The 25,935-nt window shown below is 35.4% G+C and overlaps 1 protein-coding gene and 1 pseudogene across 1 annotated transcript in view; both read left to right on the top strand.

Moving 5' to 3' along the window:
• Positions 1-25,935, top strand: part of SEPTIN14 (septin 14) — a 117,139-nt gene that overhangs the window by 20,506 nt on the left and 70,698 nt on the right. The window contains exons 2-3 of the mRNA XM_039849233.1: positions 313-433; positions 804-999. Of these exons, the coding sequence (XP_039705167.1) occupies positions 313-433; positions 804-999 (317 nt within the window). The remainder of the gene's footprint in view (positions 1-312; positions 434-803; positions 1,000-25,935) is intronic.
• On the top strand, positions 14,953-15,071 carry LOC120591995 (uncharacterized; annotated as a pseudogene).

The raw sequence follows: 25,935 nt of genomic DNA, 5'->3' as shown, positions 1-25,935 counted from the left end.
AATTTTTTTCTTAAAAAATAATTTATTATTTTAGAGTAATTCACTGAACTTCATTTTGGTATTTCTTTAATTTCCTATTTTTAAATTTAGAAACAATATCTTTGAGTGTGATTACAGATAGAGATACTATTTATAAAAATGATAGCAAAATGTATGTGTCTGAACAAGGATTTCTTTGCTCACAAATTTATTTCATTTCATCTTGCCTGAGATATGATAATCAAATGATAATCCAAATTTCTTTGAAATATTATAATTATGTTTTCATTTATAGTTCCTTTTTTAATTAAAATCTTTTTTTTTTTCCTTAAGCAAAGAGAAGATAATATTCGTTGCTTAACTATGCTTGGTCATTTTGGTTTTGAATGTTTGCCTCATCAGTTGGTGAACAGATCTATTCAACAAGGATTCTCTTTTAATGTTCTCTGTGTGGGTAAGTGCTAAACTTCTCATCTGAATTATTACTTAATTTTTCCAAATGCTCATTTCAACTTATCTTCATCAGTGTAACATTGTGTTGTTAATTCAAGAACATATCTTTGTTTTCATTGATTTCATCTTCTAGCCATGTTATTTAAACATTTTTTCTTTAAATGTTTCAGTGCTTTTCAAAATCAGATATATCTTTGTGTATATTTTCTTGTTATATTCTGTTAATGACTGAAGGTGTCAGGATAACATGTACAGTTTCAAGGACATCTCTGTCTTTGAAGTATTTGGGATCTTTTATACCACCATAGGGGTTCAGAAGTTTCTCCTCAGCCATCTCACACTCTTTTTTGATGTATCTATCTTTATTACAGGAGAAACAGGAATTGGAAAATCAACACTGATTGACACATTGTTTAATACTAATTTGAAAGACAAAAAATCCTCACACTTTTATTCAAATATTGAACTTAAAATTCAGACATATGAACTTCAGGAAAGCAATGTTCAATTGAAATTAACTGTTGTGAAAACAGTGGGATATGGTGATCAAATAAACAAAGAAGCCAGGTTAGTGTTTTCTTATTTTAATTAAAAGATTTTCTTATTTTAAGGATTTTTCATCTTTCTCCATAGACTAAATTGTAATATTCTTTAAAGACAATTGAAACCTTTCCTCCCAGATTTCACTGTTCCCTAATCAAGTATTGTTCTCTTCTTATTATAAAATTGCCATTTTGTATCAAGTTGTCTGTTTCCTTACTATATTTTTTTCATTTTTTTAAAATTAAGTTTATTGGGATAACAATGGTTAATACAGTTATATAATTTTCAGGTGTACATTATAATTTGACATCTGTATATTCTATTGTGTGTTTACCATCCCAAGTCCAGTTTCCTTCAGCTACCATGTATTTGATCCCCTTTAACCACTTCACCCTCCCCCTAAACTCTATACTTCACCCCTTTACCCTGTCTACCTCCCCCAACATCCCCCATCCCACTAGTAACCACTAGCCTATAGTCCTCTGGTAACCACTAGTCTATAGTCCATGTCCATGAGTTTCTGTTTGTTCGTCCTGCTCATTCGTTGCTTTTAGGTTTATATCCCACACATATGTGATATCATGTGATTTTCAACTTTTTCTGTCTGGCTTATTTGGCTTAGCATGATTATTTTGAAGTCCATCCATGTTGTCGCAAATGGCAGTATGTCATCTCTTCTTATGGCTGAGTAATATTCCATTGTACATATGTACTACAGCTTCTTTAGCCAGTCATCTATTGTAGGACACTTCGGTTGCTTCCATGTCCTGGCCACTGTGAATAATGCTGCTATGAACATCGTTGTGCAAATATTTTTTCGAATGGGTTTTCAAGACTTTGGGGTAAATACCCAGTAGAGGGATTGCTGGATCATATAGTAGATCAATTCTTAGTTTTTTGAGAAAGCTCCATACTGTTTTCCATAGTGGCTGTACTAATTTGCAATCCCACCAGCAGTGTATCAGGATTCCTTTTTCTCCACATTCTCTCCAACATTGTTATTATTTGTTCTGTTGATTATAGCTATTCTAACAGGTGTGTGATGATATCTCATTTTGGTTTTGATTTTCATTTCCCTAAGAGCTAGTGATGTTGAGCATCTTTGCATATATTTGTTGACCATTAGCATGTCCTCTGGAGTGAAGTGTCTGTTCAGGTCCTCTGCCCATTTTTTGGTTGGATCATTGTTGTTGTTGTTGTTGTTGTTGTTGTTGTTGTTGTTGTTGTTATTGAGTCGTATGAGTTCTGTGTATATTTTGAATATTAAGCCCCTATCAGAGGTGTTGCTTGCAAATATATTTTCCCATTTGGATGGTTGTCTCTTTACTTCGTTCACGGTTTCTTTTGCTGAGCAGAAGCTTTTTAGTTTGATGTAGTCCCATTTGTTTATTTTTGCTTTTACTTCACTAGCCTTTGAGGTAAAATTCATAAAATCCTCTTTAAGTCCAAAAACCTTGAGTTTAGATCCTACGTTTTCTTCTACGCATTTTATTGTTTCGGGTCATATATTCAGATCCTTAATTCATTTTGAGTTAATTTTGGTATGTGGTGATAGACAACAGTCTAGTTTCATTCTTTTGCAGGTGGCCTTCCAATTTTCCCAGTACCGTTTATTGAAGAGGCTTTCCTTTCTCCACTGTATGTTTCTGGCTTCTTTGTTGAAAATTATTTGCCCATGTAAATATGGATTTCTTCTGGACTCTCTATACTGTTCCACTGGTATGTGTGTCTGTTTTGCTGCGAATACCATGCAGTTTTGATTACTGTCGCTTTGTAGTATAATTTGAAGTTGGGCAGAGTGATGCCTCTAGCCTCACTTTTTTTTCCCTCAGGATGGCTTTTGCAATTCGGGGTCTTTTGTGCTTTCATATAAATCTGATGATTTTTTGTTCTACTTCTTTAAAAAATGCCGATAAGATTTTGATGAGGATTGCATTAAATCTGTATAATGCTTTATGTAATATGGTCATTGTAACTATGTCAATTCTTCTAATCTATGAACACGAAATATCTTTCCATTTCTTTGTATCTTCTTCTATTTCTTTTAATAGGGACTCATAGTTTTCATTATATAGGTCCTTCACATGTTTCATTAAATTTATTCCTAGGTATTTTATCCTTTTAGTTGTAATTGCAAAAGGAATTACACTTCTTTTTCTGACATTTATTATTAGTGTATAGGAACGCTTTGGATTTTTCAATGTTGATTTTGTATCCAGAGACTTTACTGTATTTGTTTATTGTTTCTAGTAGTGTTCTTGTGGAGTCTTTGGGGTTTCCGTATAGAGAATCATGTCATCCACAAATAGTGACAGTGTGACTTCGTTTCCTATTTGGATGCCTTTTATATCTTTCTCTTGTCTGATTACACTCTCTAGGACCTCCAATGTTATATTAAATAACAGAAGCGATAGTGCACAGCCTTGCCTTGTTCCTGATGTTAGAGGGAAGGTTTTTAGTTTTCCACCATTAAGTATAATATTGGCTGATGGTTTGTCATATATGGACTTTATTATGTTACAGTACTTCTATACCAATTTTGTTAAGAGTTTTGATCACAAGTAGGCGCTGTATCTTGTCAAAGGCTCTTTTTGTATCTATTGATATGATCATATGATTCTTTTTTAAAAATTTCCTTATGTGATGCATCAAATTAATTGATTTGCGTATGTCGAACCATCCCTGTGCCTTTGGGATGAAGCGCACTTGATTGTGGTGTATAATCTTTTTAATATGTTGCTGTATTTGGTTCGCTTGTATCTTATTAGGATTTTTGCAACTGGGTTCATGAGAAGTATTGGTCTGTAGTTTTCTTTTTTCATACTATCCTTACTAGGTTTTGGTATCAGGATGATATTTGCCTCATAATATGAGTTTGGAAATGTTGCCTCCTTTTCGATTTTTTGGAAGAGTTTGAGGAGTATAGGTATTACATATTCTTTGAATGATTGGTAGAATTCAGTGGTAAAGCCATCTGGTCTTGGACTTTTACCTTTTGGTATGTTTTTGATGATTGTTTCAATTTCCATACTGCTGATCAGTCTATTTAGATTTTCCAGATCTTCTTGATACAGCCTAGGAAGGCTGTATTTTTCTAAGTACTGGTCCATTTCTTCAAGGTTATTAAATTTTTCATATTATTCTTGTATGATTCTTTGTATTTCTGTGCTATCAGTCGTAATTTCCTCTCTTTCATCCCTGATTTTGTTTATTTGTGTCCTTTCTCTTTTTTCTAGTCAGGTGGTTGTCAATTTTATTGACCTTCTCTTAGAACCAGCTCTCTGTTGTATTTATGTTTTCTATTGCTTATTTGTTTTCAATTTCATTTATTTCTGCTCTAATTTTGATGGTTTCTTTCCTTCTGCTGAGTTTAGGCTTCATTTGTTCTTCCTTTTCTAGTTTTTAAAGATGATACATTATGTTGTTTATTTGGGCTCATTGTTGTTTTTGGAGATAGGCCTGTAATGATATGAACTTTCCTCTTATGACCACTTTTTTCCATGTCCCAAAAGTTTTGATATGTACTATCATTATCATTTGTTTCTCTGTATCTCTTGATCTCTGTTTTTATTTCTTCTCTGACCCAGTTATTCTTCTTTAATCTCCATGTATTTGTGTTTTTTTTCCTGCTTTCGTTTTGCAATTGGTCTCTAGTTTCAAAGCACTCTGGTCAGTGAATATGGTTGGTATCATTTCAACCCTCTTATATTTGTTGAAGCTATCTCTGTTTCCCAGTATGTGGTCAATTCTTGAGGATGTTCCATGTGTACGCGAGAAAAATGTATAAGCAGTTGTTTTGGGATGGAAGGCTCTGTAAATGTCAATTATGTCTAGTTCGTCTAATGTGTCTCTTAAGGATGTTATTTCCTTATTGATTTTCTGTCTGAATGATCTGTCCATGTTCTAGAGTGGGATATTTAATTCCCCTACTATGATAATGTTTTGGTCTGTTTCTCCCTTTAGTTCTGTTAGTAATTGCTTTACATATTTCGGGGCTCCCTGATTGGGAGCATAGATATTAATAAGTGTTATGTCTTCTTGGTGCATGATTCCTTTTATCATTATGAAGTGTTCCTCAGTATCTTTCTTTACCTTTTTTATTTTGAAGTCTATTTCATCTGATATTAGTACCGCTATTCTCACTTTTCTCTGAATGCCATTTGCTTGAAATCACATTTTCCACCCTTTCACTTCGAGTGTATATTTGTCTTTGGAGCTGAGATGTGTGCCCTGGAGGCAGCATACTGTTGGATTTTGTTTTTGATCCAATGTGTAACTCTGTGCCTTTTTATTGGTGAGTTCAGTCCATTTACATTTAGGGTGATTATTGAAATATGCGGTCTTCTTATAGCCATTTTATCTTTTGCTTTCTGGTAGCTTGGTGTTTCTATTGCTTCTTTGTCCTTGTGTTTCTGTTTTCTTTATTTTGGTTGGCTTTTGTGGGTTTTCCTCTGCTTCTTCTTGTTTTATGTTATATACTTCAGTTCTGAATCTTCTGTGTGCGCTTACTATTATGAATATGTAAAAATAGTTATATATATACAGTTGTCCATTTTCTTCTGCAGGTGCCTTATCTCCATTTCTCCTTTGAGAATTTGGATCTTTGAATCCTCCCCTTTTCATTCATTATTTTCTCAATTCGTTTATGTATATGCTGAATTTTCATTATTATTTTGCTATAGCAAGTCTCTTATTATTTAAGTTTGTAATTCTCCATTCTTAGTAAGAGTCGCACTCCTCTGCTTCTATTTGCATGATAGTCACTTTACTCCTAATTATGTATTTTTTTTTATTGTTTTAGGTGAGCTGACCCCTCTCAGTATTTCTTATAGTGCAGGCCTCATAGTGGAGAATTCCCTCAATTTTTGTACATCTTGAAAGGTCTTACTTTCTCCTTCAAGTCTAAAAGAGAGCTCAGCTGGATACATTATTCTAGGCTGGTAGTTTCTTTCACTTAATAGTTTGAATATTTGATTGCATTCCTTTCTGGCTTGTAAGATTTGTGCTGAGAAGTACGAGGATAATCTACTGGGTTTTTCTTTATATGTTACCATTTTATTCTCCTTGGCTGCCCTGAGAATTTTATCTTTGTCATTGACTTTTGATAATTTTAATACAGTGTGTCTTGGAGAAGGCCTTTTTGGGTTGAGGTAATTGAAGTTGGTGGTTGTAGCTCAGCTTCAGTTTTATAACCATGGTTGGTAAAAATCAACTATTGTTTTTCTGCCGTCCCGCTTCTCTGCTTTCTGCCATGATGAATAGGCAATGCTGCCGGCTGTGTGGAACTCACAGCTCTGTCAGGCAGGTCTGTTCAGGGAACTCGCTGCTCTTTCTTCCCTCCCCTCCCTCCTACAGGGAACTTGGCAGCTGCGAGAGGCAAGTTCTTTATTTGTCCCAGTCCACCACCCGACACCCTGGGTTCTGACCTGTGGTAACATTTATGTGCAGATCTGCTGAGACGTGCTGGCGTGCAGTTTGGGTGTTTTTTTGTTGTTGTTGAGTTTTAGATGTTCAGCTTATTGTTGTTTCAAGGGGAGAGATCTAGGGACATCTCTCACTTGACCATGTTTCTGTGGTAGCTCTTATGCACAAATCCCATGCTTAGACATGCTGGTGTGCAGTTTTTGTGTTTTTTGTTTAGTTTTAGATGTTTAGCTTATTGTTGGTTCAAGACGAGAGATCTAGGGACAACTCTCACTTTGCCACGTTTCTCACCCCAAACAAGCTTCGCTGCGGGTCTAGACCCAGGGCGTCTTCAGCATCCAGGTACATGTCAGCCTTTGCTTTACCAGTAGTTGCCTGTGTGACAAAGCGAACACACCCGTCAATAGCATGTCTTCCCCAGCCAATGGACTCTGTTCTCCATTCTTTATTCCTGTTTTTGATATATGTTTTTTCTTCTTAACGTAGCCCCTCCAACATTTCCTGTAATATTGGCTTGGTGGTGATGAATTTCTTTAGCTTATTTTTATCTGAGAAGCTCTTTATCTGTTCTTCAATTCTAAATGATAGCTTTGCTATATAAATTATTCTTGGCTGTAGATCCTGGGTCTTCATCCTGTGAAATGTTTTGTACCAAGCCCTTCTGTCCTGCAAAGTTTCTTTTGAGAAATCAGCTGTCTATGGGTGTCCCTTTATAAGTAATTATCTGTTTTTTCTCTTGCTGCTTTTAATGTTCTTTCTTTGTAGTTAACCTTTGGCATATTTTAATTATGACGTGTTTTGGTGTGTGTCTCTTTGGATCCCTGATTTTCGGAATTCTCTGAGCTTCCTGGGTTTTTATGTTCATTTCCTTCGCCAAGTTAGGGAAGTTTTCCATCATTATTTCTTCAAACATCTGTTCAACATCTTGTTTTCCTTCAGGTGCACCAATCAGATGGATATTTGGATCCTAATTAGTCTAAAATTATTTTTATAGTCTTGACATCTTTTTTCTTGCCATTCTGATTGCCGGTTTTTGGCTTTCTTGTCCTCTAGATAGGTCATTTGATCCTTTTCTTTACTCACTTCGTTCATTCCTTTGTTCATTCCATTTAATATACTTCTCATCTCAGATAATGTGTTCTTCATTTCTGACTGGTTCCCTTTTATAATTTCTATTTAAATTTTTATGGTTTTTTAAATCTCTTTGTTAAAGTTCTCATTGAATTTATCTACACTTCCCAAAAGTTCATTGAGCATCTTTATAACCAGTGTTTTGAACACTGTTATCTGTTAGATTACTTGACTCCATTATATCTGGATCTCTGTTCTGTTTCATATGGTTTCTGCTTCTTTGTGTTCTCATTTTGGCTGCCTTTCTATGTTTGTTTCTATGTACTAAGCAAAGCTCTTAAGTCTCCTGGTCTTATTAGTGTGTATTGTGAAGTAGGTGTTCAGTGGCACAGTCTTGAGAGGGGTTCAGCTGCAGGCTAAATTTAGAATAAGCCTCTTCTCCTCCAGGGCCACCTGTTAAGATTAGCAATAAATCCACAGATGGCTGTGCTTATAGTTGCCTCAAAAGGCCACACCAGAAACTGAGGCCAGCTGGCTCCAGTATGAGTCTAGGCACTACTCAGAAAGGAGCACCTGACTTGTTGAGGATATACTTGGATGTGGCCTGGGTGGGGCCGTAAGTTGGGGAAGGTGGAGTTTCAGAGAATGCTCTGGGTGGAGTGACCTTTGTTATCCAGTTTGATGACTTCAGGGCTATGGTGGCTCTGTGTCCAGGCACTGGGAGGAGGGAGGGCCCAACAGGGAACAATGGATAGGGCAAGTCTCACTTTGGAACAACAACAGGGCAAGTCTCACTTTGACCCTCACTTTGACAATGTCTCCCTGTAAGTCCTTGGTGCCCCCTGCACTCAGCCAAATCAGTACTGGTGCTCAGAGCAAGCAGGTCTGTCACCACGAAAATCTGCTCATAGACACAGCCACTTTAAGAGGCGTCTCCCACTGCCACTGCCACTGCCGCTGCTGTTGCCGCGTCCTCTATCTCACTCAGCTGCTCGAGACCCAGCAGCCTTGAGTCCTTGCCCCATCCTACCTTCAGCTGTTGCAGGGTGATTTCTTGGATTTCTCCCTAGTTATATGGCTTGTTCATCTAGATCCCAGGCAATTATTCCTTGCTTCTGCTCCTTGTTATTGTCACTACTTCGATTTGGTCGCCAGAGGGATGAACAGAGCCTCTATCATCTATGCCTTTTTTTTTCTCTCCCTGGGCAAATAATTTTTGACAAAGGAGCCAAAAATATACAATGGAGGAAAGAAAACCTCTTCAATAAACGATGCTAGGAAAACCGGAAAGCCATATGCAAAAGAAACTAGACTGCTGTCACCATACACCAAAATTAACTATAAAAAAAGATGATGTATTATCTTGAAACCTATATAATTTTTCTAACCAGTGTTACCCCAATGACTTTAATAATAATAAAAAATTGAAGAGGAGGGAATATGTCTTGACTGAAGCTATGAGACCAACAGTTTTTTATAATACAGCCAGGCTAAGACACTATAAGAAGAGAAAAACACACACCAACATCTCTCATAAATATTGACATGACAATCCCTTACAAAATACTAGCAAACTCAGCAGTAAAATAAATAAATTATTCCCACAAGCAAGTGGGATTTATTTCCCAAAATGCAAAGAGAACTTAACATGAGTATCAATTAATACATCACATTTTTAGAATGAAAAGGGAAAAACAGATGATTATCTGAATTGATGCAAAAAAATGCATTGAGATAAGTCAACACATTTTCATGATAACAGAAAACACTCAATAAACTAGGATTAAAAGTAAACTTCCTTAACATGATAAAAACCATATATGCATATCCACAATTAATATCATACTCAGTGGCAGAGCTGAAAGCCTTTCCTCTAAAATCAGGAACAAGTCAAGGATGCCTACTTGTGCCACTTCTATTCAACATAATATTGAAAGACATACTGAGACCAATTAGGAGTAAAAAACAAAAACAAAAGAAATCCAATAGGCAAAGAAGAAGTGAAATTATCTTTGTTTGCAGATAACATGAAAATAGTCTCATTTACAGTAACATAAAAAAAGAATAAAATACTTAAAAATAAGAAGGAGGTAAAAGACTTGTATACTAAAAACTACAAAATATTTATACAAGAACTTTAAAAAGACACAAATAAATGAAAAGATACACTGTGTTCATTAATTGGAAGATTTAATATTATTTAAATGTCTATCCTACTCAAAGCAATCTACAAATTCAATGTTATCTTTATCAAGTTTCCAGTGGCTTTTAAAATACAGAAATAGAAGAAAAAAAAACAATACCAAAAGTCATACAGAAACACGAATGTTTCTAAATAGCCAAAGAAATCATGAAAAAAAAAAATAAAGCAGAGTGGGGAAAAATGGCGTAGATGATAGAGGCTCTATTCATCCTTCTGGTGATCAAACAAAGTTGTGACAGACACAAAGAGTAAACAGCAAGAAAAAATTGCCTGGGATATAAATGAATAAACCATACAACTAGGGAAAGAACTAAGAAATCACCTTGCATAGCAGAAGGTAGGATGGGGCGAGGCTGCCTGGTTCCTAGCGGTTGAGTGGGAGAGAGGCTGTGTCAGCAACAGCCGACAGCTGCAGAAGCCTCTTAAAGGGGCCATGTCTATGAGAAGACTTTCTTGTGGCCGTGTCCATGAGCGGACTTTCTGAGCACCAGTGCCAGTTAGGTTGCACAGGGGGCACCAGGGAATTACAGAGGGACACTGAGTTGTCTGAGTGAGGGCCAAGATGAGACTCACTTTTTATAAAAGTGCCAGCGGTATCCATTGTTCCTCTGTTGAGTCCTCCCCTCTCCCAGTGTGGAGATGCAGCACCACCATAGCTGAGATGTCATCAAACTGGATAACACCCAGAGGATTCCCTGAAACTTCGCTCCCCCAACTCACAACCACACCTAAGCTACATCCAGGTGCATCCTTGCTTAGTCAGGTGCTCCTTTCTGAGCAGTACCTAGACTCACACTGTGGGCAGCTGACTATGGTTTCTGATGTGGCCTGTAAGCAACTATAAGCAGAGCATCTGTGGATTGCTTGCAGAATCTTCACAGGTGGCCCCCGAGGGGTACAGGCTAGGGCTAAACACCTACTACACAAAGCCACTCTAATAAGACCAGAAACTTAGGAGCTTTGATTAGTACATAGAAACAGACACAGAAAGGCAGCCAAAATGGGATGACAAAGAAGCAGAAACCATGTGAAATAAAAGAACAGAGATCCAGATATAATGGAGTCAAGTAATCTAACAGATAACAGTGTTCGAAACACTGGTTATAAAGATGCTCAATGAACTTTTGGGAAGTGTAGATAAATGCAATGAGAACTTTAACAAAGAGATTAAAAAAACCATAAAAATTTAAATGGAAATTATAAAAAGGAACCAGTCAGAAATGAAGAACACATTATCTGAGATTAGAAGTATATTAAATGGAATAAACAGAGTGAATAAAGAAGAGGATCAAATGACCTATGTAGAGGATGGGAAAGCCAAGGACACTCAATCAGAATGGCAAGAAAAAAGAAGCCAAGACTGTAATAATAATTTAAGGAGCCTATGCGATACTATTAAATGTAAAAATATCCATGTCATAGGGGTACCTGGAACAAACAAACAAACAAATAAAATGTTGAAGAGCTATTTGAAGAAATAATGATGGAAAATTTTCCTAACCTGGTGAAGGAAATGGACATAAAACCCCAGGAATCTCAGAGAATTCCAAAACTCAGGGATCCGAAGAGGCGCACAGCAAGACATATCATAATTAAATGCCAAAAGTTAAATACAATGAGAGAATCTTAAAAGCAGCAAGAGAAAAGCAGTTAGTTCCCTATGAGAGAGCACCCATAAGACCGGCAGGTGATTTCTCAAAAGAAACTTTGCAGGACAGAAGGGCTTGGTACAAAATATTTGACGTGAGTAAAACCCAGGATTTACAACCAAGAATACTTTTCCCAGCAAGCTATCATTTAGAGATGAAAGTAAGATAAAGAGCTTCCCAGACAAAAATAAGCTAAAGGAATTTATCACCACCAAGCCAGTATTACAGAAAATGTTGGAGGGACTTCTTTAAGATGAAAAAACATGTATCAAAAACAGGAATAAAGAATGGTAATAACTGCATTCCTATCAACAAGTACCTCAAATGGAAAAGAATTAAGTGCTTCGACCAAAAGATAGGGTGGCTGAATGGATAAGAAAACAAGACCCTTGCATATGCTGCCTACAAGAGACTCACTTCAGATTAAAAAACACACGCAGACTAAAAGGGAGGGGATGGAAAAAGATATTGCTTTGATGGACTCAGAGGGTATTGCACTGAATGAAATGTGTTGGATAGAGAAATACAGATATTTCATGATTTCACGTATGTGTAGAATCTAAAGAATAAAATCATCATCATTGTCAACAACGACAACAAATGTGGAATTAAACTCATAGGTACAGAGAATATTTAGAGGCATACTAGATAAGAGGGGGATTGGCGGGACAAAAAAGGCAAAGGGATTAAGAGGTACAAATGGATAGTTGCTGAATAGACATGGAGATGTAGAGTGTAGCATGGAGAAGATAGTTAATAATGTTGTAATAAATATGTAAGGGGGAAGAGGGGTACTAGATTTAGTGGGAGTTATATGGATCTCTGATTCCTAAGCTATACAACTGAAACTGGTATATTATTGTATGCCAACTATAATTGAAAAAAAAAATCCTCAATGAATTGTACAATGTAAATACGAGCAACTAATTGTCTATTATATTTCAATGAAGATGGAAAAAAAAGAAAAAAAGATGGGTTTTTCACACTTTCTGATTTCAGTATATATTACAAAACTTCGGTAATTAAAACAATGTGGCAGCAGCCTAAAGATAAACATATAGACCAATGTAATAGAATAGATTGTCCAGAAATAAGTGTGTGCATATACAGTCTACCGATGCTTGAAAAAGGTACCAAGAATACAAAATGGTGGGAGTGACATCAGCATAATTGCCGAATAGAAAGTCCAAATCCTTTTTCCCCATAGAAACATAGATTTAACAAAGATATAAGTAGCAACATACACTTTGGAGAAGTCCAGAATCTAGTTAAGAAGTTGTAATCCTCCAGACAATCACAAGATAAAAATCAGCTGCATGAAACAGCTAAAAAGAGTAATTTCATTTTACCTATGTTAACACCTCCCCCAACCTATTACAGCTCAGGACTTAGAGATATCACAATTCCTCCCAGAGGATGGGAGAGAATGGGAATAGTGTCCAACACCTCCAGTCTTTTAGTAATCTCTAGGGGCTGGCTTCTCTTTCACCTCACACACATGGCTAATAAAACTGGCATTATTCAGGTGCCTGAGGAAACTAGGGGAGGCAGGCACCTCAGTTTGGTCAGCAATGCTCTCTGAGAGGCTTGGAGAAACTGCGTAACTGAGGCTTCTCCTTCAGGAGAAAGGGAGTAGTGGAGGATGTGTTCAACATCCCCGGCCTTTCGATGCATCCACCAAGAGGTTGCATTCTGCCCTGCCTCACACAGAACACTAAAATTCTGGCATAGTACAAATGCCTGGAGAAGCTGCAGCTGTCACAAATCTGCAAGATAGGGGAAAAGTACATAACTGAAGCTTTTTCCTCAGGAAGGAGAAGGAATAGTGGTGAATGCTGCCAGTATCCTCAGTCTTTCAGCACACTGCCCAAGAAACCCATTTCTCTCTCACATTACAGGAATCACTGATAAAACTGAAATGGTTATATATTAGAGAAAGCAAGAGATTAAGCATTCCCCTTGACCCCACAAAAAGACTGCATACCTAGGACAGCCAGGAACAAAGATCCAGCATCCCTGACCAGGTTGACTGGTGAATGTCTTTCACAGTCAAAGCCAGTCTGTAAAAGCTAAGTAAAGGTGCTATTTTTCAAATGTTCAAACACTAATGAAGAGCTAAAAGGAACATATAAAATAAGGAAAACATGATATGACCAAAGAACAAAATAAATCTCTAGTAAATGACCATAAAAAAGAATTCTATAAATTGCTTAACAAAGAATTCAAAATAATCATCCTAAAGAAACACAGTGAAGAGAACACAAATAACTAAATAAAATCAGAAAAGTAATATGTAAACAAAATTATAATATCAATAACCATAAAAATGATAAAGGAGAAACACAGAAATTTTGGAGGTGAAGAATATAACTGAACTAAAGAAATTATTAGAGGGATTCAACAGTGATTTGATGAAGCAGAAGAAAGAATTACAAATTCAAAGACAAAAATAATTTGAAATTATCCAGTCAGAAAAACAAAAAGAAAAAAGTGAAAAAAAGCCTTAGAGAAATATGTAACTTTATGACAAAAATCAATATATTTATCATGAGAGTCCTAGAAGAAGAAGGAGAGAAATGGGCAGTAAACTTATTTAAAAATATAATGGCTGAAAACTTCCCATATGGAGAGAGGAAAATATACTCGCATTTACAAAACTTGAAAGACTGTCAAAAAAGATAAACCTTAAGAAGTCTACACCAAGACACAATATATTCGAATTGTCAAAAGTCAAAGACAAAGAAAGAATTTTGTAAACAGCAACAGAATTGCAATTCATCATGTATCATGAAACACATGTATAACTATCAGCTGATTTCTCAGCATAAAATTGCAGGCTGTAAGGGAATTGGATAATATTATCAAAGTACTGAAAGAAAAAATTTTCAACAAAGAATACTATACCCCCAAAAACTACCCTTCATAAATGAAGGAAAAATACCCCACAAACAGATAAAGACTGAGGAAATTCATCACCACTAGATCTGCCTTAAAAGAACTACTAAAAGGAGTTCTTCAAGTTGAAACAAAAGGCACTAAACAGTAACACAAAGCACATGAGAGTATAAAACACAAAGATAAAGGCAAGTATATAGACAAATAGAAAATACTGTAATGAAGGTATTAAAACACTTTTACCTCTAGTATAAAAGTTAAAATAAAAAAGTATTACAATAACTATAAACACAAAAACCTGTTAATGAACATACAACATAAAACTATGTAAACTTTAACACCAAACACATAAATTAGGGAAGAGGTAGAAGTGTAAAGTTTTTGCATGTGATTAAAGTTGTTATTAAGTTAGATATTATAACTGTAAGATTTTTTTGTAAGTCTCATGAAAATACCTATAGAAGATACACCAAATAAAAAGAGAAAGGAATAAAAACATCACTACAAATAACAAAATACAAAGGAATTAAAAGAGATAGGGGGACAGAGAAACAAAAGAACTACAAGATAGATGAAAAATATTTAACAAAATGACAATAGTCATTCTCTATTATTACTTAAATGTATTACTATATATTGTATATTATATACCATATATAATAATTACTTTAATAGGTGAATCTCTCCAATCACAAGATATAGGGTGGCTGAATGAATTTTTTAAAAATATATCCAGTCTACGGCTATGCTACCCTGAACAAACCCGATTCTGTCTGATCTCAGAAGCTAAGCAGGGTCGGACCTAGTTAGTACTTGGATAGGAGACCACCTAGGAAGACCAGGTGCTGTAGGTGTAAAAAATAAAAAAATAAGGGATTGTAAACTGACAAGGTCCTTGCAATCTGTAAGGCCAACCAAGGGTTGCCTTGACTAACACATATATATATTTTACATGCTGTCTACAATGTATCCACTTTAGAATCAAGACACACATAGGCAGAGAATAAAGGAATAAAAAAAAAGATATTCCATGAAAATGGTTAAAATAAGAAAGCAGGGGTGGTGATATATCAGTTAAAATAAGATTTAAGTCAAAATTGTGAAAAGAGATAAGGGTATTTTATAATGATGAAATGATTGATTGAATAAGAAGATAACAAAAATATATATATTTATTTTACACACACGCACAGACTTAACATTAGAGTACCTAATTATGAAAAGCAAAAATTCACAAAAATGAAGAGAATAATACACATGAAACATGATAATAGTAAGAGACTTCAACATCCACTTTCAACAATACATAAAACATCCAGACATAAAATCAATAAGGAAATAGCTGAACCTAAGCAGTACAATAAAATAAGTAGATCTAACAAATACATGCATAATATTGCACACAACAGCAGCAGAATATGTGAGCCTACAAACAAGACTTAAATTTAAGAAGGCATTGCAATTATACTGAGTATTATTTCTGAACACAGTGCAATGAAACTAGAAATTGATAAGAAAAATTTAAAAATTCATAAATGTAGAGAAATTTAAAAACACTCATGAAAGTAGGAGCAAAATGGCATAAATGATTGAAGCTTCACTCATTCCCTCTTGCGACCGCATCAAAATTGAGACAGAAACACAGAGGAAACAGTAAGTACAGTCACTGGGGGTATAGATGAAAAGAAGTCCTACAACTAGGGAGAGAAATAAGAAATCAGCCTGCAATGGTTGGAGGTAGGAGAGGGCGAAAACGTAAGGCTTCCCAGATACCAGTGGCTGAGTGGGACAAAGGCTATAGCAGTCTTTTAAAAGGGCCATGTCCCAGATTGGACTTTCCCGCTGATGGACCTGCTCACTCTGCGTATCAGTACCAGGTCAGCTGCTTAGGGGTCACCAGGGACTTACAGAGGGACACTGAGTTATCAGAGTGAGGGCCAGAGGCAAGGCTTTCTACCAGGCAGAAGTGCTGGTGGTATCCATTGTTCCTCTCTTGAGCCCACCCCGCTGTCAGTGTGCAGACTTGGTGCCACCATAGTTGAGATGTCATCAAACTGGATAACAGAGGTTGCTCCACTCAGAAGATTCCCTGAACTCTGCCTCCCCCAACTCACAGCCCCACCCAAACCACATTCAGTTGTGTTTTTGTCAAGTCCTGTGCCACTTGCTGAGCAGCGCCAAGACTCACACTGGCCTTGGTTTCTGGTGTGGCTTCTTGAGGCAACTATAAGCACAGCATCTGTAATTTGTGTGCTGAATCTTAATAGGTGGCCCTGGAGGGGCACAGGCTGGGGCTAAACTTGGCCTCAGTCCTTCTCAGGACTGTGCTGCTGGACACCTACTACACAAAGTCATGCTAATAAGACTGGGAGACTTAGGAACTTTGATTAGTACACAGAAACAGACACAGAAAGGCAGCCCAAATGGGAAGACAAAGAAGCAGAAACCACATGAAAGAACAGAACAGAGATCCAGGAAAAAATGGAGTCAAGAATCTCACAGATGCAGAGTTTAAAACATTGCTTATAAAGATGCTCAATGAACTTAGGGGAAGTGTAGATGAACTCAGTGAGAACTTTAACAAAGAGATAAAAAATGGAAAAGGAAATGGAAATTGTAAAAGGGAACCAGTCAGAAATGAAGACTACAATATCTAGTATATTAGAGGGAATCAACAGAGTGGAGGAAGAAGAGGATCAAATCACCAATATAGAGGATAGGGAAGCCAAAGACGCCAAATAAGAAGGGCAAGAAAAAAGTAACCAAGACTATAATAATAATTTAAGGAGCCCATGGGGCAAAATTAAAGATAACATCTGTGTCATAGGGGTACTTGAAGAGAGAGAACAAGAAGTTGAATATATATTTGAAGAAATAATGGTGGAAAACTTCCTTAACCTGGTGTTAGACCTGGAAATAGACATAAAACCCCAGGAAGCTCAGAGAGTCCCCAAAAACAGGAACCCAAAGAGGCCCACACCAAGACACATCATAATTAAAATGCCAAAGGTTAGATACAAAAAGAGAATCTTAAAAAGGAGCAAGAAGAAAGCAGTTAGTTACCTACAAGAGAGCACCCATAAGACCGGAAGTTGACTTCTCAAAAGAAACTTTGCAGGACAGAAGGGCTTGGTACAAAACATTCAAAGTGTTGAAAACCCAATATCTACAACCAAGAATAGCTTATTTAGCAAAATTATCATTTAGAGTTGAAGGACAGATATAGAGCTTCCCAGACAAAAATAAACTAAAGGAGTTTATCACCACCAAGCCAGTATTACAGGAAATGTTGGAGGGACTTCTTTAAGAAGAAAAAATATGTATCAAAAACAGGAATTAAGAATGGTAATAACTATATTCCTATCAATAAGTACTTCAAATGGAAAAGAATTAAGTGCTCCAACCAAAAGATAGAGTGACTGAATGAATAAGAAAACATGACCCCTACATATGCTGCCTGCAAGAGACTCACTTCAGATTAAAAGACACACACAGACTAAAAGGAAGGAGATAAAAAAAGATATTGCCTGATGGATCTAGAGGGTATTGTGCTGAATGAAGTAAGTCAGATAGAGAAAGACAAATACCACATGATTTTACATACATGTGGAATCTAAAGAACAAAATCATCATCAACAACAACAAAAGTGGAAACAAACTCATAGATACAGAGAATATTTTGAAGGGATTGGGAGGATGGTGAAAATGGGCAAATTGATTAAAAATTACAAATAGATAGTTACAGAATAGACATGGTGATATAAAGTGTAGCATAAGGTAAATAGTTAACAATGTTGTAATAAGTATTTAAAGGGGCAGAGGGGTACCTGATTTAATTGGGTGACCATTTTGTGAGTCATATAGATCTCTAATCACTATGCTGTACAACTGAAACTAATATATTATTGTATGCTAACTAAAATTGAAAAAAAACTCATTGAATTGTACAATGAACAAAAAATTGTCTATTATACTTCAATAAAGCTGGGGGGAAAAACAGAAGTCCTCAGCAAAAAAAATGTACTCATTACAACCATTGGTTCACAGAAGTAGTCAAAACAAAAATTATTTAATATCTTGAAACAAACAAACAGCAAACACTCAACAATCCCAAACTTCTGGGAACAGCAAAAGCAGTAATTAGAAGGAATTTTATAGTGACAAATGCCTACCTTTTAAAAAAGAAAGACCTCAAATACCCCCACTTTTATTATTATTATTTTTTAATTAATTAATTAATTCTTTTAAATTTATAGGAATAACATTGGTTAATAAAATTATATAATTTTCAGGTGTACGATATAATTCAATTTCTACATATTACATTGTGTTTACCACCCAAAGTCCAGTTTCCTTTAGCTACCATATATTTGATCCCCTTTAACCACATCGCCCTCACCCTATCTCCCTATATTAGACCCCTTTTATATCGTCTACCTTCCTTCTCCTCCCCCACCCCACTGTAGACCACTAGTCTATAGTCCTCAGGTAACCATTAGTCTATAGTCCATGTCCATGAGTCTCTGTTTGTTTGTTCTGCTCATTTGTTGCTTTTAGGTTTATATCCCTCACATAAGTGATATCATGTGATTTTCAACTTTTTCTGTCTGGCTTATTTGGCTTAACATGATTATCTCGAGGTCTATCCATGTTGTCACAAATGGCAGTATTTCATCTGTTCTTATGGCTGAGTAATATTCCATTGTATATATGTATACTTTAGCCAGTCATCTATTGTAGGACACTTCGGTTGCTTCCATGTCCTGGCCACTGTGAATAATGCTGCTATGAACATCGGTGTGCAAATATCTTTTTGCATATGGGTTTTCAAGTCCTTGGGATAAATGCCCCATAGAGGAATTGCCGGATCATATGGTAGATCAATTTTTAGTTTTTTGAGGAAGCTCCATACTGTTTTCCATAGTGGCTGTACCAATTTGCAGTCCCCTCAGCAGTGTATAAGGATTCCTTTTTCTTCGCATCCTCTCCAACATTAGTTATTATTTGTTCTGTTGATTATAGCTATTCTAACAGGTGTGTGATGATATCTCATTTTGTTTTTGATTTTCATTTCTCTAATAGCTAGTGATGTTGAACATCTTTTAATATATTTATTGGCTATTTGTATGTCCTCTGGGGAGAAGTGTCTGTTCAGGTCCTTGGTCCATTTTTTGATTGGATCATTTGTTTTTTTGTTGTTGTTGTTGTTATTGAGTCGTATGAGTTCTGTGTATATTTTGAATATTAAGCCCCTATCAGAGGTATTGCTTGCAAATATATTTTCCCATTTAGATGGTTGTCTTTTTACCTTGTTGATGATTTCTTTCTCTGAGCAGAAGCTTTTTAGTTTGATATAGTCCCATTCATATATTTTTGCTTTTACTTCACTAGCCTTTGAGGTCAAATTCATAAAATCTTCTTTAAGTCCAAGGTCCTTGAGTTTAGTTCCTATGTTTTCTTCTATGCATTTTATTGTTTCAGGTCTTACATTCAGATCCTTAATACATTCTGAGTTAAATTTGGTGTGTAGTGTTAGACAACAGTCTAGTTTCATTCTTTTACAGGTGGCTTCAGTTTTCCCAGCACCATTTATTGAAGAGGATTTCCTTCTCCACTGTATGTTTTTGGTCTCTTTGTTGAAAATTAATTGCCCATATAAATATGGATTTACTTCTGGACTCTCAATTCTGTTCCACTGGCCCGTGTGTGTGATTTGCTGCCAATACCATGAAGTCAGGCAGAGTGATGGCTCCAGTCTGGTTTCTTTTTCTTTTTTTTCTCAACATGGCTTTGACAATTCGGGGTCTTTGTGCTTCTATACAAATCTGATGATTTTTTGTTTTATTTCTTTTAAAAATGCTGATGGGATTTTGATAGGGATTGCATGAAATCTGTATAATGCTTTAGTTAATAAGCTCATTTTAACTATGTTGATTCTTGCGATCCAAGAACACAGAATATCTTTCTATTTCTTTGTATCTTCTTCGATTTCTTTTAATAGGATCTTGTAGTTGTCATTATATATGTTTTTCACATGTTTCATTAAATTTATTCCTAGGTATTTTATTCTTTTTGTTGCAATTGCAAAAGGAATTATTTTTTCCCCTTCTTTTTCTGTCACTTCATTATTAGAGTATGGGAACACTCTGGATTTTTCAATGTTGATTTTGTATCCAGAGACTTTACTGTATTTGTTTATTGTTTCTAGTAGTGTTCTTGTGGAGTCTTTAGGGTTTTCTGTATAGAGAATCATGTCATCCACAAATAGTGACAGTTCGACTTCTTCGTTTCCTATTTGCATACCTCTTATATCTTTCTCTTGTCTGATTGCACTCACTAGGACCTCCAATGTTATACTGAATAAGAATTGTGGACAGCCTTTCCTTGTTCCTGATCTTAGATGGAAGGTTTTTAGTTTTTCACCATTATGTATAATGTTGGCTGAGGGTTTGTCATAAAGGTTCTTTATTATGTTTAGGTATTTTCCTTCTATACCGATTTTGTGAAGTGTTTTGATCATAAATGGATGCTGTATATTGTCGAAGGCTTTTTTTTTTTTGCATCTATTGATATGATCATATGATTCTTATTTTTTAATTTGTTTATGTGGTATATCACATTAATATTTGTGTATGTCGAACCATCTCTTTGCCTCTGGGATGAAGCCCACTTGATTGTGGTGTATAATCTTTTTAATATGTTGCTGTATTTGGTTAGCTAGTATCTTATTCAAGATTTTTGCTGTGTTCATGAGTGATATTGGTCTGTAGTTTCCTTTTTTGTGTGTGTGTTATCCTTACCAGGTTTTGGTATCGGGATAATATTGGCCTCATAAAATGAGTTGCGAAGTATTGCCTTCTCTTCAATTTTTTTGGAAGAGTTTGAGGAGAATAGGTATTAAATCTTCTTTGAATGTTTGGTAGAATTGACTGGTGAAGCCATCTGGTCCTGGACTTTTACTTTTTGGTAGGTTTTTGATGATTGTTTCAATTTCCATACTGCTGATCAGTCTATTTTGATTTTCCAAATCTTCTTGATTTAGTCTAGAAAGATCGTATTTTTCTAGGTACTGATCCATATCTTCTAGGTTATTAAATTTGTTATTATATACTTTTTTAATAGTATCCCTGCATGATCTTTTGTATTTCTGCTATGTCAGTTGTAATTTCTCCTCTTTCATCCCTGATTTTGTTTGTGTCCTTTCTCTTTTTTCTTTAGTGAGTCTAGTTAGAGGTTTGTCAATTTTATTAACTTTCTCAAAGAACCAACTCTTTGTTGCATTTATTTTTCTATCTTTTTTTTGTCTTCAATTTCACTTATATCTGCTCTAATTATGATTATTTTTTTCCTTCTGCTGACTTTAGGTTTCATTTGTTCTTCATTTTCTAGTTTTGAAAATGAAGCGTTAGGATGTTTATTTGGGCTCGTTCTTGTTTTTGGAGATGGAACTGTAATGATATGAACTTTCCTCTTATGACCGCTTTGTTCCATGTCCCAAAAGTTTTGATATATTGTACTATCATTATCATTCATTTCTATGTATCTCTTGATCTCTGTTTTTATTTCTTCTCTGACCCAGTTATTCTTCAGTAGCATGTTGTTTAATCTCCATGTATTTGTGGTTCTTCCTGATTGTTCCTGCCGTTGATCTCTAGTTTGAAAGCATTATGATCAGAGAATATGGTTGGTATAATTACAACCTTCTTATATTTGTTGAGGCTATCTCTGTGTCCCAGTATGTGGTCAATTCTTGAGAATGTTCCATGTGCACTGGAGAAAAAATGTATAAGCAGCTGTTATGGGATGGAAGACTCTGTAAATGTCAATTATGTCCAGTTGGTCTAATGTTTCATTTAAGGATGTTATTTCTTTAATTGATTTTCTGTTTGGATGATCTGTCCATATTCAAGAGTGAGGTATTTAGGTCCACTACTACGATAGTGTTTTGGTCTCTCTTCCTTTATTTCTGTTAATAATTGCTTTACATATTTCGGGGCTCCCTGATTGGGAGCATAGATATTAATAAGTGTTATGTCTTCTTGGTGCATGATTCCCTTTATCATTATGAGGTGTCCCTCAGTATCTTTCTTAACCTTTTTTATTTTGAAGTCTATTTCGTCTGATGTTAGTACCACTATTCCCACTTTTCTCTGAATGCCATTTGCTTGAAATCTTATTTTCCACCCTTTCCCTTTGAGTGTATATTTGTCTTTGGAGCTGAGATGTGTGTCCTGGAGGCAGCATATGCTTGGGTTCTGTTTTTTGATCCATTTTGCCTTTTTATTGGTGAATTCAATCTTTTTCCATTTGAGGTGTTTATTGAAATATAAGGTCTTTTTACAGCCATTTTATCTTTTGCTTTCTGGTAGCTCGGTGTTTCCATTGCTTCCTTGTCCTTGTGCTTCTGTTTACTTTATTTTGGTTAGCTTTTATGGGGTTTCCCTGTGGTCCTTCTTGTTTTGTGTTACATACAACAGTTCAGAATCTTTGGCATGTGGTTACCATTATGAATTTGTAAAGGAGATATATATATATATACCATCATCCATTTTCTTCTGCACATGACTTATCTTCATTCCCCTTTGCAAATTTAGATCTTTGAATCCCCCCTTTTTCAGTCATTGTTATCTGAATTTGTTCTTATGTATCCTGAACATTCATTATTATCTTGTTATAACAATTCTCTTATTATTTAAGCCTATAAAGCCCTGTTCTTAGTAAGGCTTACACTCCTCTGCTTCTATTTGCCTGATAGTCACTTTACTTCTAATTATGTATTTTTTTTTGTCATTTTGTTTTAGTTGAACTGACCTCTTTCAGTATTTCCTGTAGTGTAGGCTTCGTAGTCGAGACTTCTCTCAATTTTTGTATGTCTGGAAAAGTTTTAATTTCTCATATATTAAGGAGCGCTTATCTGGATACATTATTCTAGGCTGGTAGTTACTTTCACTTAATAGTTTAAATTTGATTCCATTCCTTTTTTGCTTGTAAGGTTTGTGCCGAGAAGTCTGAGTATAATCTAATGGGTTTTCCTTTATAAGTTACCGTTTCCTTCTCTCTGGCTGCCTTGAGAATTCTGTCTTTGTCGTTAATTTTTGATAATTTTAATACAATGTCTTTTGGTGACACATTAAAGGCCTTTTTGGGTTGAGATAATTGGGTCTTCTGTTGACTTCATGAGTTCCAAGCTCCAGCTCATTCCTTAGGTTTGGGAAATTCTCGTCAACTATTTGTCTGAAAATGCTTTCTAATCCCTGTTTCTTTTCCTCACCTTCGATAATGTCCATTATTCTTATGTTTCCTCTCCTGATGGAATCAGCTAGTTCTTATATTTCTCTTTCATTATTTTTCGTTCTTTGGTTTCTCTCTTCTTTTGATTTATTTGTAGATTTCTGTCTTTGATATCACTGATCCTTTCCTCCATTTGTTCCACTCTATTTCCCAAGCTTGTTATTTCATATTTCAACTATTGCAGTGTGGTTTTTATCTCCAGATGTTCTATTTGGTTCTTTCTGGGGGTTTCCAGTAAGTGGTGTGTAAGCCTCTTGGATCCCTGCTTTTTATAAAGTCTTAATAATGCTTTTAAAATTTTCTTGTTGATATTTAATCACATTTGCTAACCTCGACTTCAGTCCCTGTCAGTGTCAGTGACAGTTTTGGCAGCATTTGCTCAGATACCCCTGAGGCTCCTCAGTCAGTGATCAGTCTCGAGGGCATCTGGGTTGGAGGTGTGGGGCCCTCTGATTTGGAGATTGGAGGCTGTGGCTCAGCCTTGGTTTTGCATCTGTGGCCAGCAAAAATCAGCTACGTTTCTCTGTGGTCCTTGCCTCCTTCTTGGCTTTCTGCCCTGATGACTGGGCCCTGCAGCCACAGCTATCTCAGGCAGGAATATTCAGGGAAGTCACCGCATGAACTCGCCGCTCCTTTTCCTTTTCCCCTCCTCTTGCAGGGAGCTCTGGTGGATGCGAGAGGCAGCTTTTTTATTATTCCCAGTCCACTGCCTGACACCCGGGATTCTGACCTGTGGTAGCTCTTATGTTCAGATACCAAGCTCGATCATGCTGGTGTGCAGTTTGGGTGTTTTTTTATTGAGTTTTAGATATTCAACTTACTGTTGTTTCAAGGGGAGAGATCTGGAGTTGTCTGTCACTCTGCCATGTTTCCTTTCTTTTAAGAGTTGGGTTTTTAAAAAAATAAATAAAATTGACAAATCTCTAGCTAAACTTAGGAAAACAGAGATCACTCAAATAAAATTAAAAGGAGAGAACATTAAAACTTTTTCAACAAAAATGAAAAGGGTCATATGAAACTATTATTAGCAATTATATGCCAACAAATTAGATAATCTGCAAGAAATAAATTTTTATAAACGTACAACTTATTAAGACTGACTCATAAAAAATAGAATATATGAGTAGATTAGTAATGAATAATGAGTTTGAATCAGTAATCAAAAATCTTCACAAAAAGAAAATCCCAGGACCAGATAGCTACTGTTCTAAGAAACATTTGAAGAAGAATTAACATCAAAAAATTGTAAACTCATCCAAAAAAATTGAAGAAAAGGGAACATTTCTAAACTCAATTTGAGTGGCTAGAATTACTCCAAAGAAAGAAACCACAAGGGGAAAAAAGTACAGGCCAATATTCCTGATGAATACAGATATAAAAACCTTCAACAAGATACTACCACATTGAATTCAGCACACATACACTAGCTTTTCATGATAAAAACTCAAAACTAGGTATAGAAGAAGTTTATCTCAACACAATAAAGACCATATATGAAAAGCCCATAGCTAACATCTATATTGTTACATTTATGGGCATCAAATTTTTGTAGTACTCTTATTCTTTTAATATATGTAAGATCAGTAATAATGTTTCTCTTTTTTTTATTCTTGATATTGGTGATTTTTGCCTTCTCATTTCTTTTGCTTACTCAATCTGGCTAGAAGTTTTCAATTTCATTGATTTTTTCAAAGAACAAGCTTTTCCTTGTTTATAGCAATTTCTGCTCTCCTATAATTTTTCTTTTTTCTTTTTCCTGCTTTAGGTTTAATTTGTTCTTATTTGCTAGTTTCTTAATGTGTAACTTTACATTAACGATTTCACATTCTTTTTTTTCTAACACAGAGATTTCATGCTATAAATTTCCCTCTAAATACTTTTTCAGTACCATATAGTTTTTTTTTAATTGTGGTAAAAACCATTTAACATGAGATATACCCTCATTCCAAAATTTTAAATATATAATAAAGGACTGTTAAATATAGGCATTATGTTTATAGGCCTCTAGAAGATTTTAATTTTACAACTGAAAATTTATACTCATTGAACAGCAGCTCTCCATTTCTCCTTACCCAACCATTGGCAACATTTTACTTTCTGCTCATATGAGTTTCATTAGGAGTTACGATAAAAAAAAAAGGAAATTCCTCAGGCCTTTGAGGAGCAGTTCATAACTTGAATAAGGAGGTGTTTATGTAGAATGTTTGTTTTGAAGTTATCTATTAAATTGTCCATAAACATTTTATGCATTTTTCTATTATATGTGATATATTTTAAAGAAATTTGTTATGTATTATTACAAATGTATTTCAATTATTATAAAAATGTAATAACTGCATAAGGGATAAGGTCTGAGAGGTTACTTAATAAAACTCATAATAGTGGTTATTTTTGGAAAAAGAAATAGTGCAAAGTGCTTAAGTTTGG

This window comes from Pteropus medius, unplaced genomic scaffold, assembly GCF_902729225.1.
Source record: "Pteropus medius unplaced genomic scaffold, Ma_sr-lr_union100, whole genome shotgun sequence".
Classification (NCBI taxonomy): domain Eukaryota; kingdom Metazoa; phylum Chordata; class Mammalia; order Chiroptera; family Pteropodidae; genus Pteropus; species Pteropus medius.
Note: the sequence above shows the minus strand (reverse complement) of the source record. Positions and strands in the feature narration are given on the sequence as shown.